The 21,141-nt window shown below is 34.2% G+C and overlaps 1 protein-coding gene across 2 annotated transcripts; it reads right to left on the minus strand.

Moving 5' to 3' along the window:
* On the minus strand, positions 1-1,567 carry LOC132302271 (uncharacterized). 2 transcript variants are annotated; one of them, XM_059799120.1, is made up of 3 exons: positions 1,004-1,567; positions 709-753; positions 1-612 (listed from the first exon to the last, which is right to left on the minus strand). In XM_059799120.1, the coding sequence occupies exons 1-3, from the start codon at positions 1,326-1,328 to the stop codon at positions 479-481; spliced, it is 504 nt and encodes a 167-aa protein (XP_059655103.1). In that variant the 5' UTR covers positions 1,329-1,567; the 3' UTR covers positions 1-478. The 2 variants fall into 2 exon arrangements, with proteins under 2 accessions (XP_059655103.1, XP_059655101.1); XM_059799118.1 differs by having other exon boundaries at positions 12-621.
* Between the last annotated feature and the right edge of the window lie 19,574 nt (positions 1,568-21,141).

A 21,141-nucleotide genomic window follows, 5' to 3' on the forward strand; every position in this document is an offset into this window, starting at 1 on the left:
AATTTAAAGATTATCCATCCAATATACAATGAAAAGATCATATTTAGATGTGTGAAGTTGTTCGGATCCTTTTTTTTTTTTTTTTCTTTTTCTTAGTGATACTATATTATCTGGTCAATCCTTCAAAATAAACAGCGACGATTCAAATTCTTGAAAAATGGATATGCAAATTTAAAATACACACACACACATATATATATATATATATATATATATATATGTGTATATTATTAGTAGTGCACTTATATCATTCATACATGTGAATGACATATTTCTACATAGGCACGTGCTAAGGTGCGCTCTAAGTGAAGCAAATTCACATGCAATCCGCACGTACACGCGGGAGAAAATAAATAGCTGCCCGAGTTCGCACGTGCCAACTCCACCGACGGAAGCTGTACCTCTGAGAACTCATAACATAGAGCTAGAGAGACAGACGCATAACTAGAGACAGGCATAGTGAATCCGCAAATGCTGACTAAAAATTGCTGATTTTTCGGTGTCGCCGATTTGCCGGACCATATCTACTGATCTCCTGCAACTTCCTCAGGCCCCGAATCGCCAAAACACCCCCTTTCTTGATCTCCAAAAATCTTCCAACATCATCAATATCTGTTGAATCTACGCAACACAAAAAACAACAACAGAGAAAACACAATAAGCAATGATCGCTCAAAAGCTTCGACATAACAATTCTTAATATTGTACCTATAAGCTCCGATGATCGCTTTAAGCCATTGAACTGAGCCAAATCTGAAAAAAAAAAATAAGTCAAAGAAAATGAAATAATTAGTTTGACACAATATTGTAAGTCGCAGAGTCTGTCTTGTTACCACTATCTACTGAGATTTAATTTTTTTAAAAGGTGATTAAAATTAACTAATTAGTTTGCTAGTATAAGTGATAGAGTGATCTTGCTACCACGATCGACTGAGATTTAATCATTTGAAAAAAGTAGTTTAAACCGTACTAATACTAGATTGTGTTGAATGAATTTGTTTACCATTTTGAGATGGATTGTGAGAGGAGAGGTAGAGGATGAGGAAACAGATGACGGTGAGGATTGGAATGAGGTGTATGAATTTGTAGCTTTCGGATCTCGAAGGCGATTTATGAGCTTTCTGTGACTTGTTGTTGTCTTCTTCGTTGTTGGTGAGCCTACACACTTGGTCTGCTTCATCTTTCTCTTCTACTGCTTCGATTCCTCCATGACTGTGGAGCTTCGAAGCTGGTGAGCCGAGAGACTGCCGGTGCATGATCGGTGTAGAGAGAGAAAGAGAGGAAGAGATAGAGAGAGCAGCTGGGGAGCCTAGAGACTGCCTGTGCATAATGGGTGTAGAGAGAGAAAGCTAGAGAGGAAGAGATGGAGAGAGAGTGTGTATGTGTATGAGAGGGGAGAGAGAGAGATCGAGAGGGGGTTTTAGTTGGGCTTGGGTTTTGATAGGTTTTAGTTCGTCCGAGATTGGGTAGCAAACGTTTTTTTAGCTTCTTCTTGTTTTTGTTTTAATTTTTAAATTTACGTTTCAATCTAATCTAACGGTCATGAAGAGGCGTTTCCAAATATATATATATATATATATATATATATATATATATATTTCTAGTCACATGCTATATAGCTTATTGCCTCTACAGGTGGTCAGGTTGTGATTTTGTTTTTTTAGTCCTAACAATTATTAATTTTTAAGGTCAAATTGTATGAAAGACCTCAAGACTATCAATTGGTAGGAAAATTATTTTTTTTTATTTTTTTTTCCCGGAAAGCTTTTTATAGTTTTAAAATGAAAATTTCATTTTTAAAGTACCCATTATAAACAATTAATGTAAAACACAAGTAATCAATAGACAATAATAATATGAAATCATGTGGCACATTTAGGAGTAAAAAATGATTCTGTTGTGACACTTATTGAGTTCGATTTATAAATAAATCTAGAGTGAAATTACATGAAAAAAATATTTTTCGATGTGGAAAAGTCCTTCCATTTTGATTATTACTAGCGCCACTAAAAAAAATAAAATTTTTAAAATTACTCTCACAAGTAAAAGAAATACTGAACTGTACTTTTTCTCGATTAAATGATTCTTTTCAAAATAATATGACCGTTGAACAACTTGGTGATCTCTTCTGGGCTAATAAATCGTCGAACTGTCTCACTCAACACAAAACATGGTATGCAAAAATTTGGCAAATAATGTAAAACTTGGTCAAAATTAGTTTGTGCAACCAATAGTATTTGGTCACAAGGTGGTAGATAAATTTAGGGTCACGAATAATATATTGTTGGTGGAAAATTAAAAACTCTTCATAATTGAGCAAAATTTTAGTAGTAAAAATAATTCACTGTGACCAATTATTTTAAAATAAATAAATAAATATATATTTTTTGCAACTAATTTTATGTTAGTTGTAAATAATAATTTACATTTTTGTTATTCAAAACATAATTTATAATTTTTGTTACCAAAAATTTGCTTGCAAGAAAAAGCAAACTTTTTTTCGAACCAAAATATATTTAGTCAATAAATATTTAATTACAAAAATTTTATTTTTAAAAAAATTACAATATGTTTTAAAAAAATTTAAATTATTCTTAACCAAGAATACATTAGAAACGGCTGAAATACATCTAATTATATGATTAGTAACTAAAACAACATACTCGAATTAAATTTAAACTTCCATACAAATTATGCAATATGTCCAGAAAGCAAATTGCATAAACAACATTTTTATTAAAAAGTATTAGTAGTAATCCTATATATATATATATACTGAAATGATCTCTTGTTTAACGATGTGCGTGTGAACAAAACTTTCTCCACACTAAATGTAGAGATCATTGGATATGATTTAACTATATATAAAAAAAATAGTTAATAAAAAAATATTAATCATATTCAACAATCACATGTTTGGCATAGAAAAATTTCTTGATTGACTGTGAGCAAGAGATCATTTTTGTACAAATTTATAGGATAATTTTTATCTTTGTTACTCTTCTGTTCCGCCCAATTTTGGACCGATAAAAATATATTGCAGAATGCTTCGTCCCTCACTTCTTACTTATTTTTTCTTCTTCTCCTTTCAATCAAATAAGGAAAGCTCATTCTACCCCTCCTCACTTCCATCCTTTCACAACCCTTCCTTCCTATCAAACATAGCATCAAACTTAGTTGATTATTTGCCTCCTAACCCTTCAGAACCTCACTGAATTCTAAAACCGGCTCATCTTGCTTTCTGACACATTCTTAAGTTAATGCTGGTTGCATCTAAGTCACACAATATAAGTGTAAAAACAAAGCGTAAAAATAATAAAATCTAAATCACACATAAAAGAAGGATCAAAAGCAAGTGTACAGAGCAAAACTCGTTTAGATGAGTTAACCTGCAAAGAGTTGATTTGGTACTGCAATGATTTGTTGGTTTTTTTTTTTTTTTGCCCTGTTTGCTTTATTGGTGTTGCTCCTATTGTCCACTTCAATTTAATATATTGTTAATACCTAAATCTACAAATATAAATTTACCATATAAATAGAATAAAATTGATTGAGCACCTTGAGTTTCGGAGTCACGAAAATTTTCACATGCAGCATGCCAATCCTCAAGTCCAAAATTTCTATAAGTAGGTGTGCATGTGACTTTTATGTAGTCTAAATTCACCGCAACTCATTCATCTTTTCAAGAAATAAAATAGATATATTTAGAATATATATATATATATCATAGGACATTGTTGCATGAATATCTCACTCATATAGTTATATATAACATGGCTTACAACACGAATTATCATCTAATATATTCAATAATAACTTTGGAGAGAAATTAAAATCAGGGTGAAGTAGTTGGAAAAATATTGAAATAGTTTCCATGCCCCAACTGATACACAGCAAAAATCAAACAATGCATAATGAGAGAGCGCTAATCTTCAAGTCGTTGCATCATGCCGAGTGGGTTCCCTCCATTGCCGTCGAAGTGAAGAGTGCACTGTGAAGTAGACTGATAGGGTTTTAGTGATAAGAAAATTTTTATGTGGGCTCGTACTCCAAAATTATAATAAATAAATAAATAAACCTATATGGTGGGCTTGTTTATTGACATGGACTTGATTTGAGTTAATGGATTTTGGGCTTTTTGAACGATTGAAACTATTTAGAGTTGGGTTGGATTGGGTTTTGTAAATATATGGATTGGATTGAGCTTTATAAATTTGTTTTTATGTTTTTTTTTTCTTCTTTAAAGGCTTAAATGATTAGTTTTTAGTTTGTATTTTTAAAATTTCATTTTCTTTTCCTTTCACAATTTCCCTCACTAAATCCATGAACCAAAAAGAACATAAAAAAAAAAAAAAAACCAATTCAGCATTCTGTTATAATTCACATGGTGGCATGCAAAAGAGGAAACTACGCTTCAACTCTAAAATTTTATTGGATCAATTCTAAAATTTTACCAAAAGTGCCCTTCAAATCTAACCATTCATTTCTAAGTTTTCATGTTAGGAAATGAGACTTATGCATGTTTATTTGTAGAGAAGTCGTCCCCTGTTGTTATATATAAGGGTTTTAAAACCTTTATTCAGCTCTATTAAAAGATAACTCTCAGTCGAGGGTAAACACTCTAATGTTTTGCAAGAATTTATAAAAAATTATATAAATATTCTAAAGGTATAACGTGGTTTAATTATCAATCAGGTATGATGTCTAAATTACTTTTTATTTAATTAAAATATTCTTGATTTCTTCATGAATTATTAAATTAAAATCCAACAATAAGTCAAGTTTTTTCTTCTTCAGTTCTTAATTGTACTAAAGAGGAATCTAGGGAGCAGAGAGTATGATCCCTAAAAGAATCACACTGCAAATACAACTATGCAATAGGTTTGAGTTTTTTGAACCATTTCTTGATTTACAGTAATTCACCCTTGCTAGTTTTCTTCACTCTCCACCTGTTTAATCACTAGTGAACCTGTTTAATTAAATTAGATTGTCAGAGTTTTGGACTTTACCAAAAAGAAAAAAAGAAAGAAAAAAAAAAAAAAAGTGCAATCTATAAGAAAAAAGGGTGAACCAAATTTGTACAATTTTAGGAGGTTACGTGGAACTGAGTCACTCATATGCAGACACGATTGTATGTAGCGGGCACAACGGTCAACAAATTCAAACCACTATGTGAATTAAGCAATGGATGCTTGGGTTAAGTTAACAACCAATTTAGATGTAAAATATATATTTTTTTATTTTAGGTGTTTAGTTGTTAAAAAAAAAAAAAAAAAAAATTATTATTTAATAAAAATAGCTTACTCATCAATTTTCGACAAGTTATTTTATACATTTTATCTGATGGACTCGACATCGATATCGATTTCAACTTCAACTTAGATTTTTGTCAAATACCAAAAAATGAAAATAAAATATTTTATTTAAAAATATATATATATATATATTATGTCAAAATAAATGGAGCCCTCAATTTCAGTTTCTTTTCTTTTGCACAATTTCCCCCGCTAAATCCATAACCAAAAAGAACTTAAAAAGCTAATTCGGCATTATGTGATAGAATACATGCAAAATAGGAAATTATGCTTCAACTCTAGAATTTTCTTGGATCAAGTGTTTGCATCATATAGACTCCGTATATACAAAGACCATGTAAGATAAAGATGCAAAAATTATTTGATTCAACTACTTCAACAAGTATCCAAGTGTTTGATTGAGACTAACACAAGAATATTCATAAAGGGTCTGGTTACAAGAATATTCAACTAATTTAACCAACTAACAATTTCAAGATTCTCCAAGATGCACTTACCTAATAAATGACACTACTCCTTTTAAAACCTCCCTCATCATGTTTTAATGTATCGAAATTATGATGTTATGTTTGTCGGCACTGAAATGACATTTTAGATTAGAAATTAAAGAAAATTTAACACAAATTTTAAACTAAACTTTTTCAATCTCAAATCTAAGATGACCTCCCAAACATAAATGAGAGTTTAAACGGTTGAAGAAAAAAAAAACAAATGGTTGCAAGTCATGAAACAACGGTCATCTGTTGTCCATCTTATCCGAACAAGCATGGTTAAATACAGTAACAGAGAAAAATGGCGAGCAGAGAGAGAGCATAGATGGTCCCGTAAGTGAGCTTAATGTAGAGTGGGAAAGGTACAGTGATGGCGAAGAAGAAGGCTGTGAACCCAAATAGAACACCCACATGCTCTAGCACTTGCGCTAGCTTTGGGTACTTGGGATGAATGTAATTTGAGACAAAAAGCAAAGCGATTGCAATAACGATGGCGTGAGAGATTAACTGGAAGCTCAAAGGGAGCACTAATGGCGCATGAATTTGGAGCGGTTGAAGTGCAACTGAAACAGCACAGGAAAAGCAAAATCCGATTACTTTCGCTGGCCACTCAACGACATTATGATGTGCTGCAATGACACCAATGGGATTAGGAACACCGTTGGCTGGTTCGAGTCGGTGGTGGTGCTGATCATCAGCTACTACAGGTGTTTCGGTGTCTGAAGTAGCAGAAAATGGCGAAGATGGTGGTTTTGGTGGAATGGATATCATCAGGCTTATTGCAACAAAAAGTTTTTTCTTCATCTCCTCAATTCTCTTCATTCTTCACTCTCTCTCAGTGATTTGATTTTTGTTTGGATGGGCAATGTGATCATTTTATAGGCACCAAAAGTTGCGAGCTGGGGCTAAATAGTAACTCACAGAAAAGTACAATTTTTAATATTTTAATCGCCACCAAAAAAAATAGCCAATCTCTGTGCCAAAAAAGTGTCCATGTGCTCAATATACCAATTATTTTTATACTCATATGACGACTTACGAAACCGCATCACCACTTAATCGTCGGCATCGTCTTCGAAATGTCGACCTTTGTGATATCCTAAACAAGTCTGGCAGACTTGGACTCCAGGCCTTTTGCCGGTTTTCACGGCCATTAACAAGGACGACGACAATAACAATAATAATAAATTTTTACTTTCTAAAAGGTCAAAATTGATGGAGTAATATATATTTTTCATTTGATCGGAAAACTCTTCCGCGAATCTTCCCAGCAAATACAAGACCAGCTTCTAAAGTATCAATGCACATGTTACAACTTTGGTCTTGTTTAATTGAGCTCAAGAAGTCTAATTCGTCACCTTTTTGTTTCTTGTGTTTGTGCCTTCTAACATGCTACTGATACAAGAAATTAGGCACGAAATTTAATTTTGATTCCAATACAGAATGAGATTAGATTATTTGTTATTCTGTTCACTTCTTGTAAAATTGTAACTCAAATTTGAAAATTAACATGAATGATTTTAGTTAGTTTTTAAATTTTAAATTTTTTTTTGAGAAAATTAGATTTTGGTGATCAAAATTTTAAAAACAATTGATTTACAGAGACCTTAAAACACAATAAAAAATAAATAGTAACTAAACTTAGACAATAATTACCATTTAGTGAGTGACCGATTAACATTTTATGTCCTAAATACTCTTCAATTTCACATATATCATAACATTTATATTATATAGACAATTTGCTCACTTCACTTTTCTATAGTTGCTCTCCTCCTAAAGAAAATGACTATTCAATCCTTTATTTTATAAATTAGTAATTTTTTTTTTCAAATACTACATAATTACCCTTTCAGTTATTGAAATATGTATTTGTCTTCATCTCTCTCTCTCCCCATCTCGGGTCACTCCTAATCTCTCTTAATTCTGTATCTACACGTACAATAATCTTCTATCTTTTTTCAGACTTTGTTTGGTTAGCTATAATCAACTAAAAAAGAAAAGAAAAAGAATTTTTTCTTTTATTTTATTTCGAGTTTGAATAGAATAAAAAAGAAACATAGTGGAAATTCATTAAAGACATCTAATTATAAACTCACCATCACGTTCCACCCATTGCCCCAAATATACTGGACAACAACAACATAAAATCAAATGTATTGTCATTAGTTTATTCATCTCTAGGCTCCGTTTGATTAGATGGAAATAAAAAAAAAAATAAAAATAAAAATGAAATGAAAAATGAAATAAAAGTGAAGTGAATGAAAAGAAAATTTATTTTCTAACATGCATTTGGTTAGCATGAAAATTTATTGAATAAAATATTAATTTATTATTTTGGATAACATGAAAGTGAAAAAAAAATGATTGAACATATCAAAATTATCCTTATGATTTAGAATCCTAAAAAATAAATTAATTTGTATTTGATGATGTATATTTTTAGCCAAAAAAAATAGTAAACTGACGGAATATTAAGTTTAATAATATAATTATTTATACTTTATTTAAATTTAAAATAAGGCTTCATAATATTTTCTTAGTAGAAGTATAACTAATTAGGGTTAATTACAACACCACTCCCTGAGGTTTGCATTATTGACAGTCATATACAACTTAGCCTTTTTTTGGACAAAGACACCCCCCAAGTTTGCAAACTCAAACAATGACACTCCAAACATGATGAAAGTACATGTTTACCCTTTGACCACGTAAAATGACCAAATTACCCTCATCTAAAAAATCCTTTCTGTTGCCCAAGTTTAGACTCTAGAGGGGGAGGTGAATAGAGTCTATGCAAACTATGGTCAATTATCGATCTTAAAAATTAATTAAAGACAAACTCAATTTCTTTGACAGATAATGAATGATGCAATCTGAATTTTAAGCTTCAATAGTTAGCATTAATGAAGAGGCATATTAAGACATACATAAAGCAATAAGTATAGAGATAGAGATAGAAGTTGCAAACATGTACTCAGTGATTTTTAGCGAGGTTCGGAAACTCCTACTCCTCGGCTCAAGACCCCTCTTGAGACTTCCCAATTCACTATAGCTTCTCCTTGCGAGTGGAGAGCAAACCTCTTACAAGAAGCTCTTCCTAGCTTCTAAGTGCTAAGAGAAACACCTTCTCTTAGTTTTCCTTGGGCCACACCAGCCCTTACAAGTTTTGAAGTATATTGATGGAATACAAGATGATCTTTCTCTCAGATCTAAAGTACAAGATTTAGCTCACTCTAGAGTATATATGAATAACTTGAAGCTCAATACTCTTTTGATGAAATGAAGTGTGTGTGTATGATAAAAGCTTTATGATTGCAAGTGCTTCTTTCTCAATGTGTGCAACTCATTTAAATAAAGTTCTAAACTGTTTTTATAGACTTTCAGACATGTCTGATAAAGTTATAGCTGTTGGACACACATCCCAAGAATAAAATGCCCGTTTGAATTTTGAAACACTCAGTTTCGGTCGACCGAAATGAAACACCCTTGTGTTTCGGTCGACCGAAATGGTTTGAGGTTGGACACATACTCTTAGTACCCTTGTTTTGGTAGACCGAAGTAAAGCCTCGTTTTGTTTCCGTCAACCGAAATGATTTAAGCTCGAAAATCATACCCTCAGTACTCTTGTTTCGGTGACCAAAGTAAACCCTCATTTTGTTTCAGTCGACCGAAATGGTTCAAACTTGAATATCATACTCTCAGTACTCTAGGTTCGGTAGACCGAAGTGATCTCTCAGTTATTTCGGTCGACCGAAATAACTATTGGTTGGATCTGTATATTCATTTCGGTAGACCGATATGAGACAATGATTTATTTCGGTAGACCGAAATAACTTGAAGCTTTAATCTTAACTCTTGGTTCATTTTCAGATAAGGATATGCTTAAGTCCTTTGTTCCTTAGTCATGGTGAATGAGATGATATGCATAATGTTGGAGAGTTTGAACTTCAAGATGTTCATATGCACTTTAACAAAGCTTCCTAAGAAACTCACCAACCTAGCTAACCCCATTTTGATGTCTTGTGATGACTTGACTTTGACTTTTGATTGCTTAGTCCTTTGCTCATTCCTTAGTGTTGCTTCTTCAGTTTTGTCCTTGTATTGTAGTGCTTGTTTTGATGAATGTTTTGCTCTGTAAATTCACTCAAGAAGACATTAGTAATCATAGAACATCATTAATGAATTATGATCATCAAAGACCTTTGATTCAAGGTCAACAATCTCCCCTTTTTTGATGATGACAATTCATTGATGTGTTCGTTAAGTGAGAAAAGGTATGTGAGTGATTCTCCCCCTATCAATGTGCATAGTCTTGATGAATAAGAGATTTACAAAACTTCCCCTTTCTTTGTGCAATCATTTAACCATCATTAGAAGTGAAAGCATAACATATTTAAGGCATACAAACAAATCATAAAAGAATTGAAGGCATGAAGGCATATAAATTTTAATTGCCAAAAACATGTATTTTCATTGATTCATGAATTTAAGGTCAAGATACATCATTCCCCAGTGACCAATACAACCAATGTTCCTATTACAACTACTATCAGCATTACCATCCACAACCTTCGTTAGCAACTCTATCAATTTTTTTAACAGTCAATATTCTATATTCCAGCACAAAAATCACAGAGCAACATCAGCCAAACAACATCAATTAAATTATTCTCCCCCTTTGTCATACATCAAAAAGGAGGGGTGTAATACCCCGTATTTTATTAAAGAGTTTAGTTTATTTGAATTAATTAATGTGTAGATTTCTTTACCATTCTTATATTGAGTTCATTTAATGGTGCATGTATTATTATTAATAATTTTATTTGTTGATTATGTTTAATTAAGCATTATTAGTTAATTAAAGTATTATATTTGTGTTATAAAGTATTATGATGATATAATGTATTCTTATGTAATAATAATAATAATAATTATAATAGTTTAATAATAATAATAATTATAATTATAATTATAATTATAATAGTTTATTAATAATAATAATAATAATAATAATAATATAATAATAATAATATAATAATAATAATAATAATATTTATAATAATAATAATAGTATTAAATCATAAGTCATGATGAAATTAGAGATTAGGATATGATTTCATTAATGTTTATGGGTAAGACTTGAAGCCATATGGTTGGGAATGTGGTTAGTTAAATGCAAAATTAGATATTTGTAATATTTATATTATATAAATTGTATATAAATTAGCTAGCCTACCTTAGAAGGAATAGAAGGGAGTTAGAAAAAGTTATAACTTTTAGTGAGCTATTGTAAAAGTGTGGAAAGGAAGAGAGAGAAAGAAAGGAGCTTGGACCGGTGTAGGAGAAATTTACCCGACTACGCGCAACCGGCGGATTTATTTTAAATCCAAAAAGGCAAGTTATTATCTACTTTTCCCCTTTGAATTAATAAATTAATTGTTTAGTTTATTTTTATGCATAGAGCCCAGGTTAGGAGGTTAATAAATTATTAATTTTAGTTTATTAAATTAATGAAATTTTAATTATATAGGATGGTATATATTTATATAATATCCTATGAAATTAATAATGGCTGAAAATAATTAAATAAGGCTTTAGGGATTTTTTCTAGAATTTTCTAGATTTTTCTGGGGCTTTTCTGCAATTTTCGGCGAAACTCCGGCGAGGTTTCCGGCCACCGGCAGTGAGGAAGGTGACCGGAGTTATCTGGTGTGTTGCGGCGTATTGTAACAAGCATGCGCATGGATCCGCAGCCGTTAGATGGGTTGTGGATCCTTAGATTGATACGGCGTAGCGCGGAACACCATATGATGGTGCGCGCTAATCATCAGCCGCAGGATGAAAGGAGCATAGGTGGATTGATCCGGTGTGGCGCGCATGTAGGAAAGATGATGCAGCCAACCAACCGGAGGTCGCCGCGTCAGCAAGAAGCCATCAACGCGCGCGTGGGAGCGCGTGCGCGAGCGTATAACTCTCCAGACGCGCGTGCAAGCGCATGGGAGAGTGGGGAAGGTTGGGCTGCGCGTGGGGGAGCTTAGGGCGACGCGTGGGGGCGCGTGAAGGGCCCTGTCAGCTGCTGGAAATTACCAGAATACCCCTAGGGCCTGTTTTGTAAATTCCAGAACCTTAAACGTGGATTTTTAGGTACTGTGTTGGTATTTACGGGTTTAACGGGCCACGAAATTATTATTTTAATACCCGGTAATTATTCTTATGGCCGATTAATCTTTTCTAAGCATTTATTGGCTCGTTTACAGTACGGATATTAATGTGATTTATTTAATGACATTGTTAAATATAAATAGTGTTATTATCTTATTAAATGGTATCAAACATTACTGTTAAATTAAATAATGCCATGGTTTTAGTCATATAAATTATCCATGATATCTTATGGGATGTTTATACTGTTAAATGATATATAAACCATGATTATTATGCTGTGTGCATTTCAGGAAATAAATGGACTGTTTAATCATGTCACATTTATATTATATGGATGTGTTGCCATATAGAACCATGTGAGCTGGCTAATAAATTTAGACTCATTTATACCTTATGTATTCGTTGCTATAGACAGATGTGTGGCTGTTGGGGTATGTGGTTTAATATTATTGGCATGTGTTGCCTAATTGACATACTCAGTTTATTTAGTATTATTATTGGCATGTATTGCCTAATTGTTATGCTCAGTAACTCATTAGTACATTGAGATGCGTTACTACTGTGTAGTCTTTACAGTCTGTGTTGTCAGTACCGTGCACCATGTATAATAGTTGATTTCCCGGGTAGGGAAAAGAGACACTTAACCACCTAGTGTGAGTCTAAGTGATCACCGTCTATTCTGGTTGAGGTCATGTTATACATTGGATAGTTCCATTAGGATGTATACAGATATAGTACTCATCCGGATATAAATGATTAATTTATTTGATTCTCTGATTTGGGTTATAGTAGAGAGGACTTGCTCGTGGGGTTGATCCACCATTGTTGTTATTTCAGGATACGGTCAGTACCCGTTCCAAGGTTGAGGTTAGCAGTGTGGGACCACCATCCGAACTCATCTACTCTTACGATCCAGTTTAGGGTAGAAGTTTATGCATTACTTCAGTTTCAGTTTTTATTTACTTTTGACGTTGAACTCTCAGGTTTATTTAGGGATCCTTGATATAGGATTTCCAAGTTGTAATGGAGTACTATATTAAATAAAGGATGGATGGATGTTGTATTATTTAGGGTTCCTTTCCTGTCTAAATTCTTTTATTATTATCATTTTGTATTCCATGCTTATATATTGCCAATTGTTTTTGATATCCCTCGTTTTTCGTGTATAAGCCTGATCAACTTATGCGTGGAAAATGTTGGGGGTGTCACAAGGGGGGGGTCTGAGCATCAGAAATGGGGAAGTCCCATAGCCCGAAGGTCAGTAAGATCGTGCTTGACAAGGTCAACTTCATTGGCTACTTCTTCAACCCGTTCGCGCAAAGCAAGAATGTGATCTCGATTTTCTTATGAAAGAGCAAGATTTTCAAGTAGAAGCTCCTGTATCGATCGTTCGTCGGAAGGAGGGATATGTATGGGTTTTGATTCTTCCTGTTCTTCCTCTCCAACCTCAATTTGCTCTTCTACATTTACACCTTCTTCAGCACCTGCAGCTTGGTGCTCTGCCGTATCAATGTCATGGCCCTCATCTACTGGATTTCCATGCTTGGGATCATACCAAATGTTGTTGTCAGATTTTTTGAGTCCCATTCGACCTAACAACTCTCGATCAAATCTGTAGAGATTGGTAAGCTCCTTTCGATCCTCGTCTTCTAGTCGCACTTTGAATGCTTGAAAGATTAGGGTAAGCGGCATAACATAGAAGAGGTGAGTTTTTTCTCTCGTGGCGCAATCGATCATATGATGAAAGATGAGAAACGCGAGATCGATTTTCTTGCCATTTAGAACACACCAGATGAGAAATGCCTCCATGAATGAGACATCGAAGCGACCGCCAGATTTAGGAAGGATGCAGTAAATGATGACATGATAAATGAGACGGGCTTGTACCGTTAGTTGACTTGCAAAGATTTTTTTTAATGTTATTGGTAGGAAATTGGCTCATTTGTTGAATGACTTGGTAAGGATTAAACCCTTCTCTATCATACCAGTCATAAGCCGTGAAATATGTCATATCACCGTGTGGGATTTTGAGAATGTGACGAATGGCTGACAGAGAAAGTGTCATCTGAGTTCCTACAACGAAGGAAAGAAAAGTGTTTTCTCCCACTATCCTCTCAAGATGAGTATAAAACAACCTAACCAACTTAGAGTAGATATGAACTTTCATACATAGGAAGTCACCCAACCCTATGGCTTCAAAGAGAGAAAAGGTGTGTGTGATGAGTTCTTCAGTGTCATTTTTGTCGAAAATTTTTCCTTTTTCAACTATCTTATGAAGAAATTTGGTTTCATAAACCTCTTTAAATTTTGGTTCACGAAATAAGCACATAGTTGGGGCAGGATAAGGGTCGGAAGGAACAGGATTTGGGGGATTAGACCCTCCAGCCTCAGTGTCATGTGTGTGCTTAGTTCTCTTAGATGTATTTTTCCGGGTTGCCATTGGTTTCTCTTGACAGATTAGAGGTTATGTGAAGGGATGACAGAGATTTAAACAACACACCCTAACTATCAGTGATGTAACAAGAGATGATAAAAACTGAAAGGAACCTTTGACGAAGAGATGATAATAATAGATGTATAAACTCAGGAATGAATCATACGAAAAGACTAGAGATTTCAATGTGCAACTTACCTTGAGAGATAATGAGTGATTCGCATGAGAAGATAGAGGAAGAAAATCGCAGGAGATTTGCACGAAGTGAGTCGCCTCAGAGAATGAGAGAGATAGGTTCGCGAATAGAGTTTTGAGGTTTGAAACCAAAGGTTGATTTCGCGGGTCTTTAATACTCAGAGATATGCCATATATGATGGGGCCTGAAGGTTCGGTCGACCGAAACGGCTTCATCGGTCGACCGAAATGACTTTTATAGAGAATGTCTAGATCTCATTTCGGTCGACCGAACTATGATTTCGGTCTACCGAAATGCTGATCCTGAGGCTTAATTTTTCTGATGATTTTGAGGTTCAGCTACTGCTATGTATCTCATTCTGTATAGCCATTCCGATTTCTCGCCGAAGAGTGCAAAACCTATCTTCTTGAAGTGGCTTTGTGAGAATATCCGCCAATTGATTCTCGGTGTTGATGACCATCAGATTAATATCGCCTTTAGAAACATGATCACATAGGAAATGATATCTGATCTCAATATGCTTAGTTTTAGAGTGCTGAATGGGATTCTTTGATATGCAAATGGCGTTGGTGTTATCACATTTGATAGGGATTTTGTCGAAAAATAAACCGAAGTCTTCTAGTTGTTGTTTGATATAGAGAATTTGTGCACAACAGCTACCAGCAGCAACATATTCAGCTTCAACGGTGGATAATGCAACTGAATTTTGTTTCTTGCATGACCAAGAAACAAGTGATTGACCTATAAAGTGACACGCACCGCTTGTGCTTTTTCTTTCAATTTTACAACCAGCAAAATCGGCATCCGTAAATCCTACGAGTTCAAAAGATGTGTGCCTAGGATACCATAAACCAAGGTTAATAGTACTATTCAAGTATTTAAAGATGCGTTTGATGGCATTCAAATGAGATTCATTGGGACAGGACTGAAACCTAGCACATAAGCACACACTAAACATTATGTCTGGCCTACTAGCCGTTAAATAAAGAAGACTTCCGATCATTCCTCTATATTTCTTAATATCAACTTCCTTGCCTTTTTCATCTTTGTCAAGTTTTAAGGAAGAACACATGGGAGTTTTAGCATGTTTGGCATCTTCCGAGCCAAATTTCTTTAGCAAATCTTTGGTGTACTTTGATTGGGAAATGAAGATTCCATCAAGAGTTTGTTTAATTTGCAGCCCCAAGAAGAAGTTGAGTTCACCCATTATGCTCATTTCAAACTCGTTTTGCATGGAGGAGGCAAACTCTTTACTTAGAGTGTCATTTGTTGATGCAAAAATGATGTCATCAACGTAAATTTGAATGATCAACAAATTTCCATTTATGATTTTAGTAAAGAGTGTGTTATCAATCTTACCTCTACAAAACCCACTTGTAAGTAAAAACCCACTAAATCTTCCATACCAAGATCTAGGAGCTTGCTTCAAACCATATAAAGCTTTTGTTAATTTAAAAACATGGTTTGGAAAATCATTACTTTCAAAGCCCGGTGGTTGTTCAACATATACTTCTTCATCAATAAAACCATTTAAGAAAGCACTTTTTACATCCATTTGAAATAATTTGAATTTTTTTAAGGTGCAAATGCAAGTAGCATTCTTATGGCCTCAAGTCTAGCAACGGGAGCAAAAGTCTCCTCATAGTCTATACCTTCTTCTTGGTTTTATCCTTTTGCAACAAGTCTAGCCTTGATCCCAATGATAGTTCCCGACTCATCATTTTTGTTTCTAAAAACCCATTTTGTCCCAATAATTGTTTTATTTTGAGGTCTTGGGACAAGATTCCAAACCTTGTTCCTTTTGAATTGAATTAGTTCTTCTTGCATTGCCAAAAGCCAAGATTCATCATTTTCAGCCTCATGTATTTTTTTGGGTTCGAATTGAGAAACGAATGCCACAAAATTGCATACATTTCTTAATTGTGACCTTGTGCTGACACCTTTGGATGGATCACCAATAACTTGGTCAATGAGATGATTATGAACTAACTTCCATTCATTTGGAGTAGTTTTGTTTTGAGAGGTATCATCACTTGAATTGGAACTTTGATAGGTATCAATAGGAGACTCATTTATGTTGAGATCATTGATACTCTTCTCAAGCTCTATAGGGGACCTATTCGTATCAAGTTCATTGGTACCCTTTTCAAGTTTAACTTCTTCATCATTGACCATCACATTTTTTTGTGGGAGAGGTTGGGGATTCATCGAATATAATGTGTATGGATTCAACCACAACTAAAGTCCTCTTGTTATAGACTCTATATGCTTTACTTCTAGTGGAATATCCAAGAAAAATGCCTTCATCGGATTTAGCATCAAACTTTCTTAGATTATCCTTGTCATTGAGGACAAAACATTACACCCAAAAACTTTGAAATAGCCTATATTAGGTTTTCTTTTGTTCCATAACTCATAGGGTGTTTTGTTGAGAATCTTTCTAATGACAACTCTATTTATAACATAGAATAAAGTATTTACGGCTTCGGCCCATAGAGATCTAGGTGATTTGTGCTCATTAAGCATGGTTCTAGCCATTTCTTGAAGAGATCTATTTTTCCTTTTAACAACACCGTTTTGTTGGGGAGTCCTAGGTGCCGAAATATTGTGATTGTAGCTATTTTCGTCGCAAAACCTTTCAACGTCTTGCTTGTCAAACTCTCTACCCCTATCACTTCTAATGGATTTAATTTTATATTCCTTTTCATTTTCGACTTTTTTGCAAAATTTTGAAGAATTGAATGAGCCTCATTTTTGCGTGCAAGAAAGAATACCCAAGTGAATCTAGAGTAGTCATCTACGATCACAAAGACATAGATTTTACCACCAAGGTTAGCAATTTTCTCCGATCCAAAAAGATTCATGTGGAGCAATTCAAGTGGTTTTGAAGTGGTTATGTCCTTTTTTCTTTTGAAAGAAGACTTGATTTGCTTACCAATTTGGCAAGCACTACACGTTTTATCTTTTGAAAAATTTGTCTTGGGGAGACCTTTGACTAGTTCAGTTTTAGACAATCTTGAAATTCAATCCATGCTTGCATGACCTAACCTTCTATGCCAGAACCAACTATGTTTATTGGATGACATGAAACATTTGACATCTTGTTCTTGAAGTTCACCTAAGAGCAAGGTATATACATTACCATTTCTAGGAGCACAAAATATTTGGGATTCATTTCTTTTAACAATGCATTTATCCGATTTAAAAATCACATCAAATCCATTATCACAAAGTTGACTAACACTAAATAGATTATGCTTTAGACCCTCAACGAGTAAGACATGTTCAATTGATAAGAAGGAGAAATACCTATGATCCCAATGCCAATTACCTTGCCTTTAGAGTTATCTCCAAATGTAACGCTTCCTCCATTGTATGCTTCTAGAGAGGAGAATTTTGCGCGGTCACCCGTCATATGCCTTGAATATCCGCTATCTAGAAACCATTTGTCCTTGGAAGATGTGGAGACTTTGAAACCATCCTACAAAAGAGATTTCAAACATTTTCACTTGGTACCCAAATCTTATTGGGTCCATGGGAGTTAGCTAAGAGCATATATGTTCCTTTAAGAACCCACTTCTTATTTTTATGAACTTTGGCTTTCTCCTTGAGCATTCTTGAATAAGATGACCTATTCTTTTACAATAATTACATCTAGAACTTTTGTTTTTGCTTTTAACAAAGTAGTTGGTCAAAGGCTCTCTCTTATTCAATAGACATGCTTTCTTGTCAAAAGGGTCATAACTTAACCCGTTTTTATTAAAGAAGCTTCTTTGAGCACCTAGCATAAGTTCTAGATTTTTGGTACCTTGAGTGAACTTTGCTAGATCATTTATTTGGTTTTCAATGATTAACTTTAAGGAAGCATTTTCAGAGATGAGCCTAGGAGATCCTGTTTCTTTAAGCAAGGTGCATTCCTTTTTCAAGCACTCATTTTCATTAAGAAGATTTTGAAGTTTGTTTTCAATGATAAGTTTCTCTCTTCTTTAAGAAGCACATTTTTTGACCATTTTACTTAGTTCGTCATGTAATTCTTTAAAACCATCAAGTAATCCATTATATGCATCAACTAAGTCATCATAAGACATTTCACATTCAGAGGAAGAGTCATAATTTGAGTTTACCTCATCTCTATTTGCCATGAGACAAAGAATTGCCTTTTCCTTATCACTTTCGGATCCATTTGAGTCGTCATCTTCCCAAGTGGCTTGTATTGCTCTTCTCTTTTTCTTTTCCTCTTTGTAGGCATGACAATCAGCTTTAAAGTGTCCCGATTTTCCACAGTGAAAACAGGTAGAGGTATCATGTTTGCCTTGCTCATTAGATGATTCTCCCTTTTTGAACCTTCCCTTGTTGAATTTCTTCCTATGAAGAATTTTTTTGAAGGAATGAGTGATGAGAGCTAAATCATCGTCTTCACTTTCGTTGTTAACAACTTCCTTTTTTCTTGAAGATACTTTGAGAGCAATTTCCTTCTTTTGATGATGATTTCCTTCTCTATCTTTTAGAGTGATTTCCCAGGTGAGAAGAGAGCCAAGAAGTTCATCCAACTCAAGTGTGTTGAGATTGTGAGCTTCTTTGATTGCCGTAACTTTTGCATCCCATTTTTCGGGTAGGCTTCTTAGAATTTTCCTTGCAAGATCAGAGTTAGTCATAGTTCTGCCAAGATGTTTCAAGCCATTAATGATGTCAGTAAATCTCACAAACATTGCACTAATAGTCTCATCTTCATTCAAACGAAACAATTCATATTGATGCATAAGAATGTCAATTTTAGATTCCTTGACCTGTGAAGTTCCTTCATAAGTAATCTAGAGTTTTTCCCAGATTTCTTTAACTATGGTACAAGTAGAGACTCTATTGTATTCATTAGGACTTATAGCACAATTCAGATTAACTTTGGCCTTGGCATTCAAGGAGATAAGTTTATAGTCCTCTGTATTCTATTCAGCTTTAGTTTAGGGACCCTTTCAACACCAAATCCTTTCATTGGAACAAAGGGTCCATTAATAATAACCAACCAGATTTAATAGTCTACGGATTGGAGGAAATCTATCATTCTATTTTTCCAATAGCCATAATTTGTTCCATCAAACCAAAGGGGTCTAGTATTGGACTGACCTTCTTGAAGAAGGTGACCATTTAAGTTTGCCATGATCGATCTCTAAAATACTTAAGCTTTTCCAATAGAGACCCAGCTTTGATACCAATTGTTGCCCAAGTTTAGACTCTAGATGGGGGGGGGGGGGGGGGGGGGGTGAATAGAGACTATGCAAACTATGGTCAATTATCGATCTTAAAAATTAATTAAAGACAAACTCAATTTCTTTGACAGATAATGAATGATGCAATCTGAATTTTAAGCTACAATAGTCAGCATTAATGAAGAGGCATATTAAGACATACATAAAGCAATAAGTATAGAGATAGAGATAGAAGTTGCAAACATGTACTCAGTGATTTTTAGCGAGGTTCGGAAACTCCTTTTCCTCGACTCAAGACCCCTCTTGAGACTTCCCAATTCACTATGACTTCTCCTTGTGGGTGGAGAACAAACCTCTTACAAGAAGCTCTTCCTAGCTTCTAAGTGCTAAGAGAAACACCTTCTCTTAGTCTTCCTTTAGCCACACCAGCCCTTACAAGTTTTGAAGTATATTGATGGAATACAAGATGATTTCTCTCTCAGATCTGAAGTACAAGATTTAGCTCACTCTAGAGTATATATGAATAACTTGAAGCTCAATACTCTTTTGATGAAATAAAGTGTGTGTGTATGATAAAAGCTTTATGATTGCAAGTGCTTCTTTCTTAATGTGTACAACTCATTTAAATGAAGTTCTGAAGTGTTTTTATAGACTTTCAGACATGTCTGATAAAGTTATAGCTGTTGGACACACATCCCAAGAATAAAATGCCCGTTTGAATTTTGAAACACTCAGTTTCGGTCGACCGAAATGAAACACCCTTGTGTTTTAGTCGAACGAAATGGTTTAAGGTTGGACACATACTTTCAGTACCCTTGTTTCGGTAGACCGAAGTAAAGCCTCGTTTTGTTTCGGTCGACCGAAATGATTTAAGCTCGAAAATCATACTCTCAGTACTCTTGTTTCGGTAGACCGAAGTAAACCCTCATTTTGTTTCGGTCGACTGAAATGGTTCAAGCTTGAATATCATACTCTCAGTACTCTAGGTTCGGTAGACCGAAGTGATCTCTCAGTTATTTCGGTCGACCGAAATAACTATTGGTTGGATCTGTATATTCATTTCGGTAGACCGAAATGAGACAATGATTTATTTCGGTAAACCGAAATAACTTGAAACTTTGATCCTAACTCTTGATTCATTTTCAGATAAGGATATGCTTAAGTCCTTTGTTCCTTAGTCATGGTGAATGAGATGATATGCATAATGTTGGAGAGTTTGAGCTTCAAGATGTTCATATGCACTTTAACAAAACTTCCTAAGAAACTCACCAACCTAGCTAACCCCATTTTGATGTCTTGTGATGACTTGACTTTAACTTTTGATTGCTTAGTC

Source organism: Cornus florida, unplaced genomic scaffold (genome assembly GCF_030987335.1).
Source record: "Cornus florida cultivar Cherokee Brave unplaced genomic scaffold, ASM3098733v1 CherokeeBrave_3.0.0_Hap2_Chr04, whole genome shotgun sequence".
NCBI classification, from domain to species: Eukaryota; Viridiplantae; Streptophyta; class Magnoliopsida; order Cornales; family Cornaceae; genus Cornus; species Cornus florida.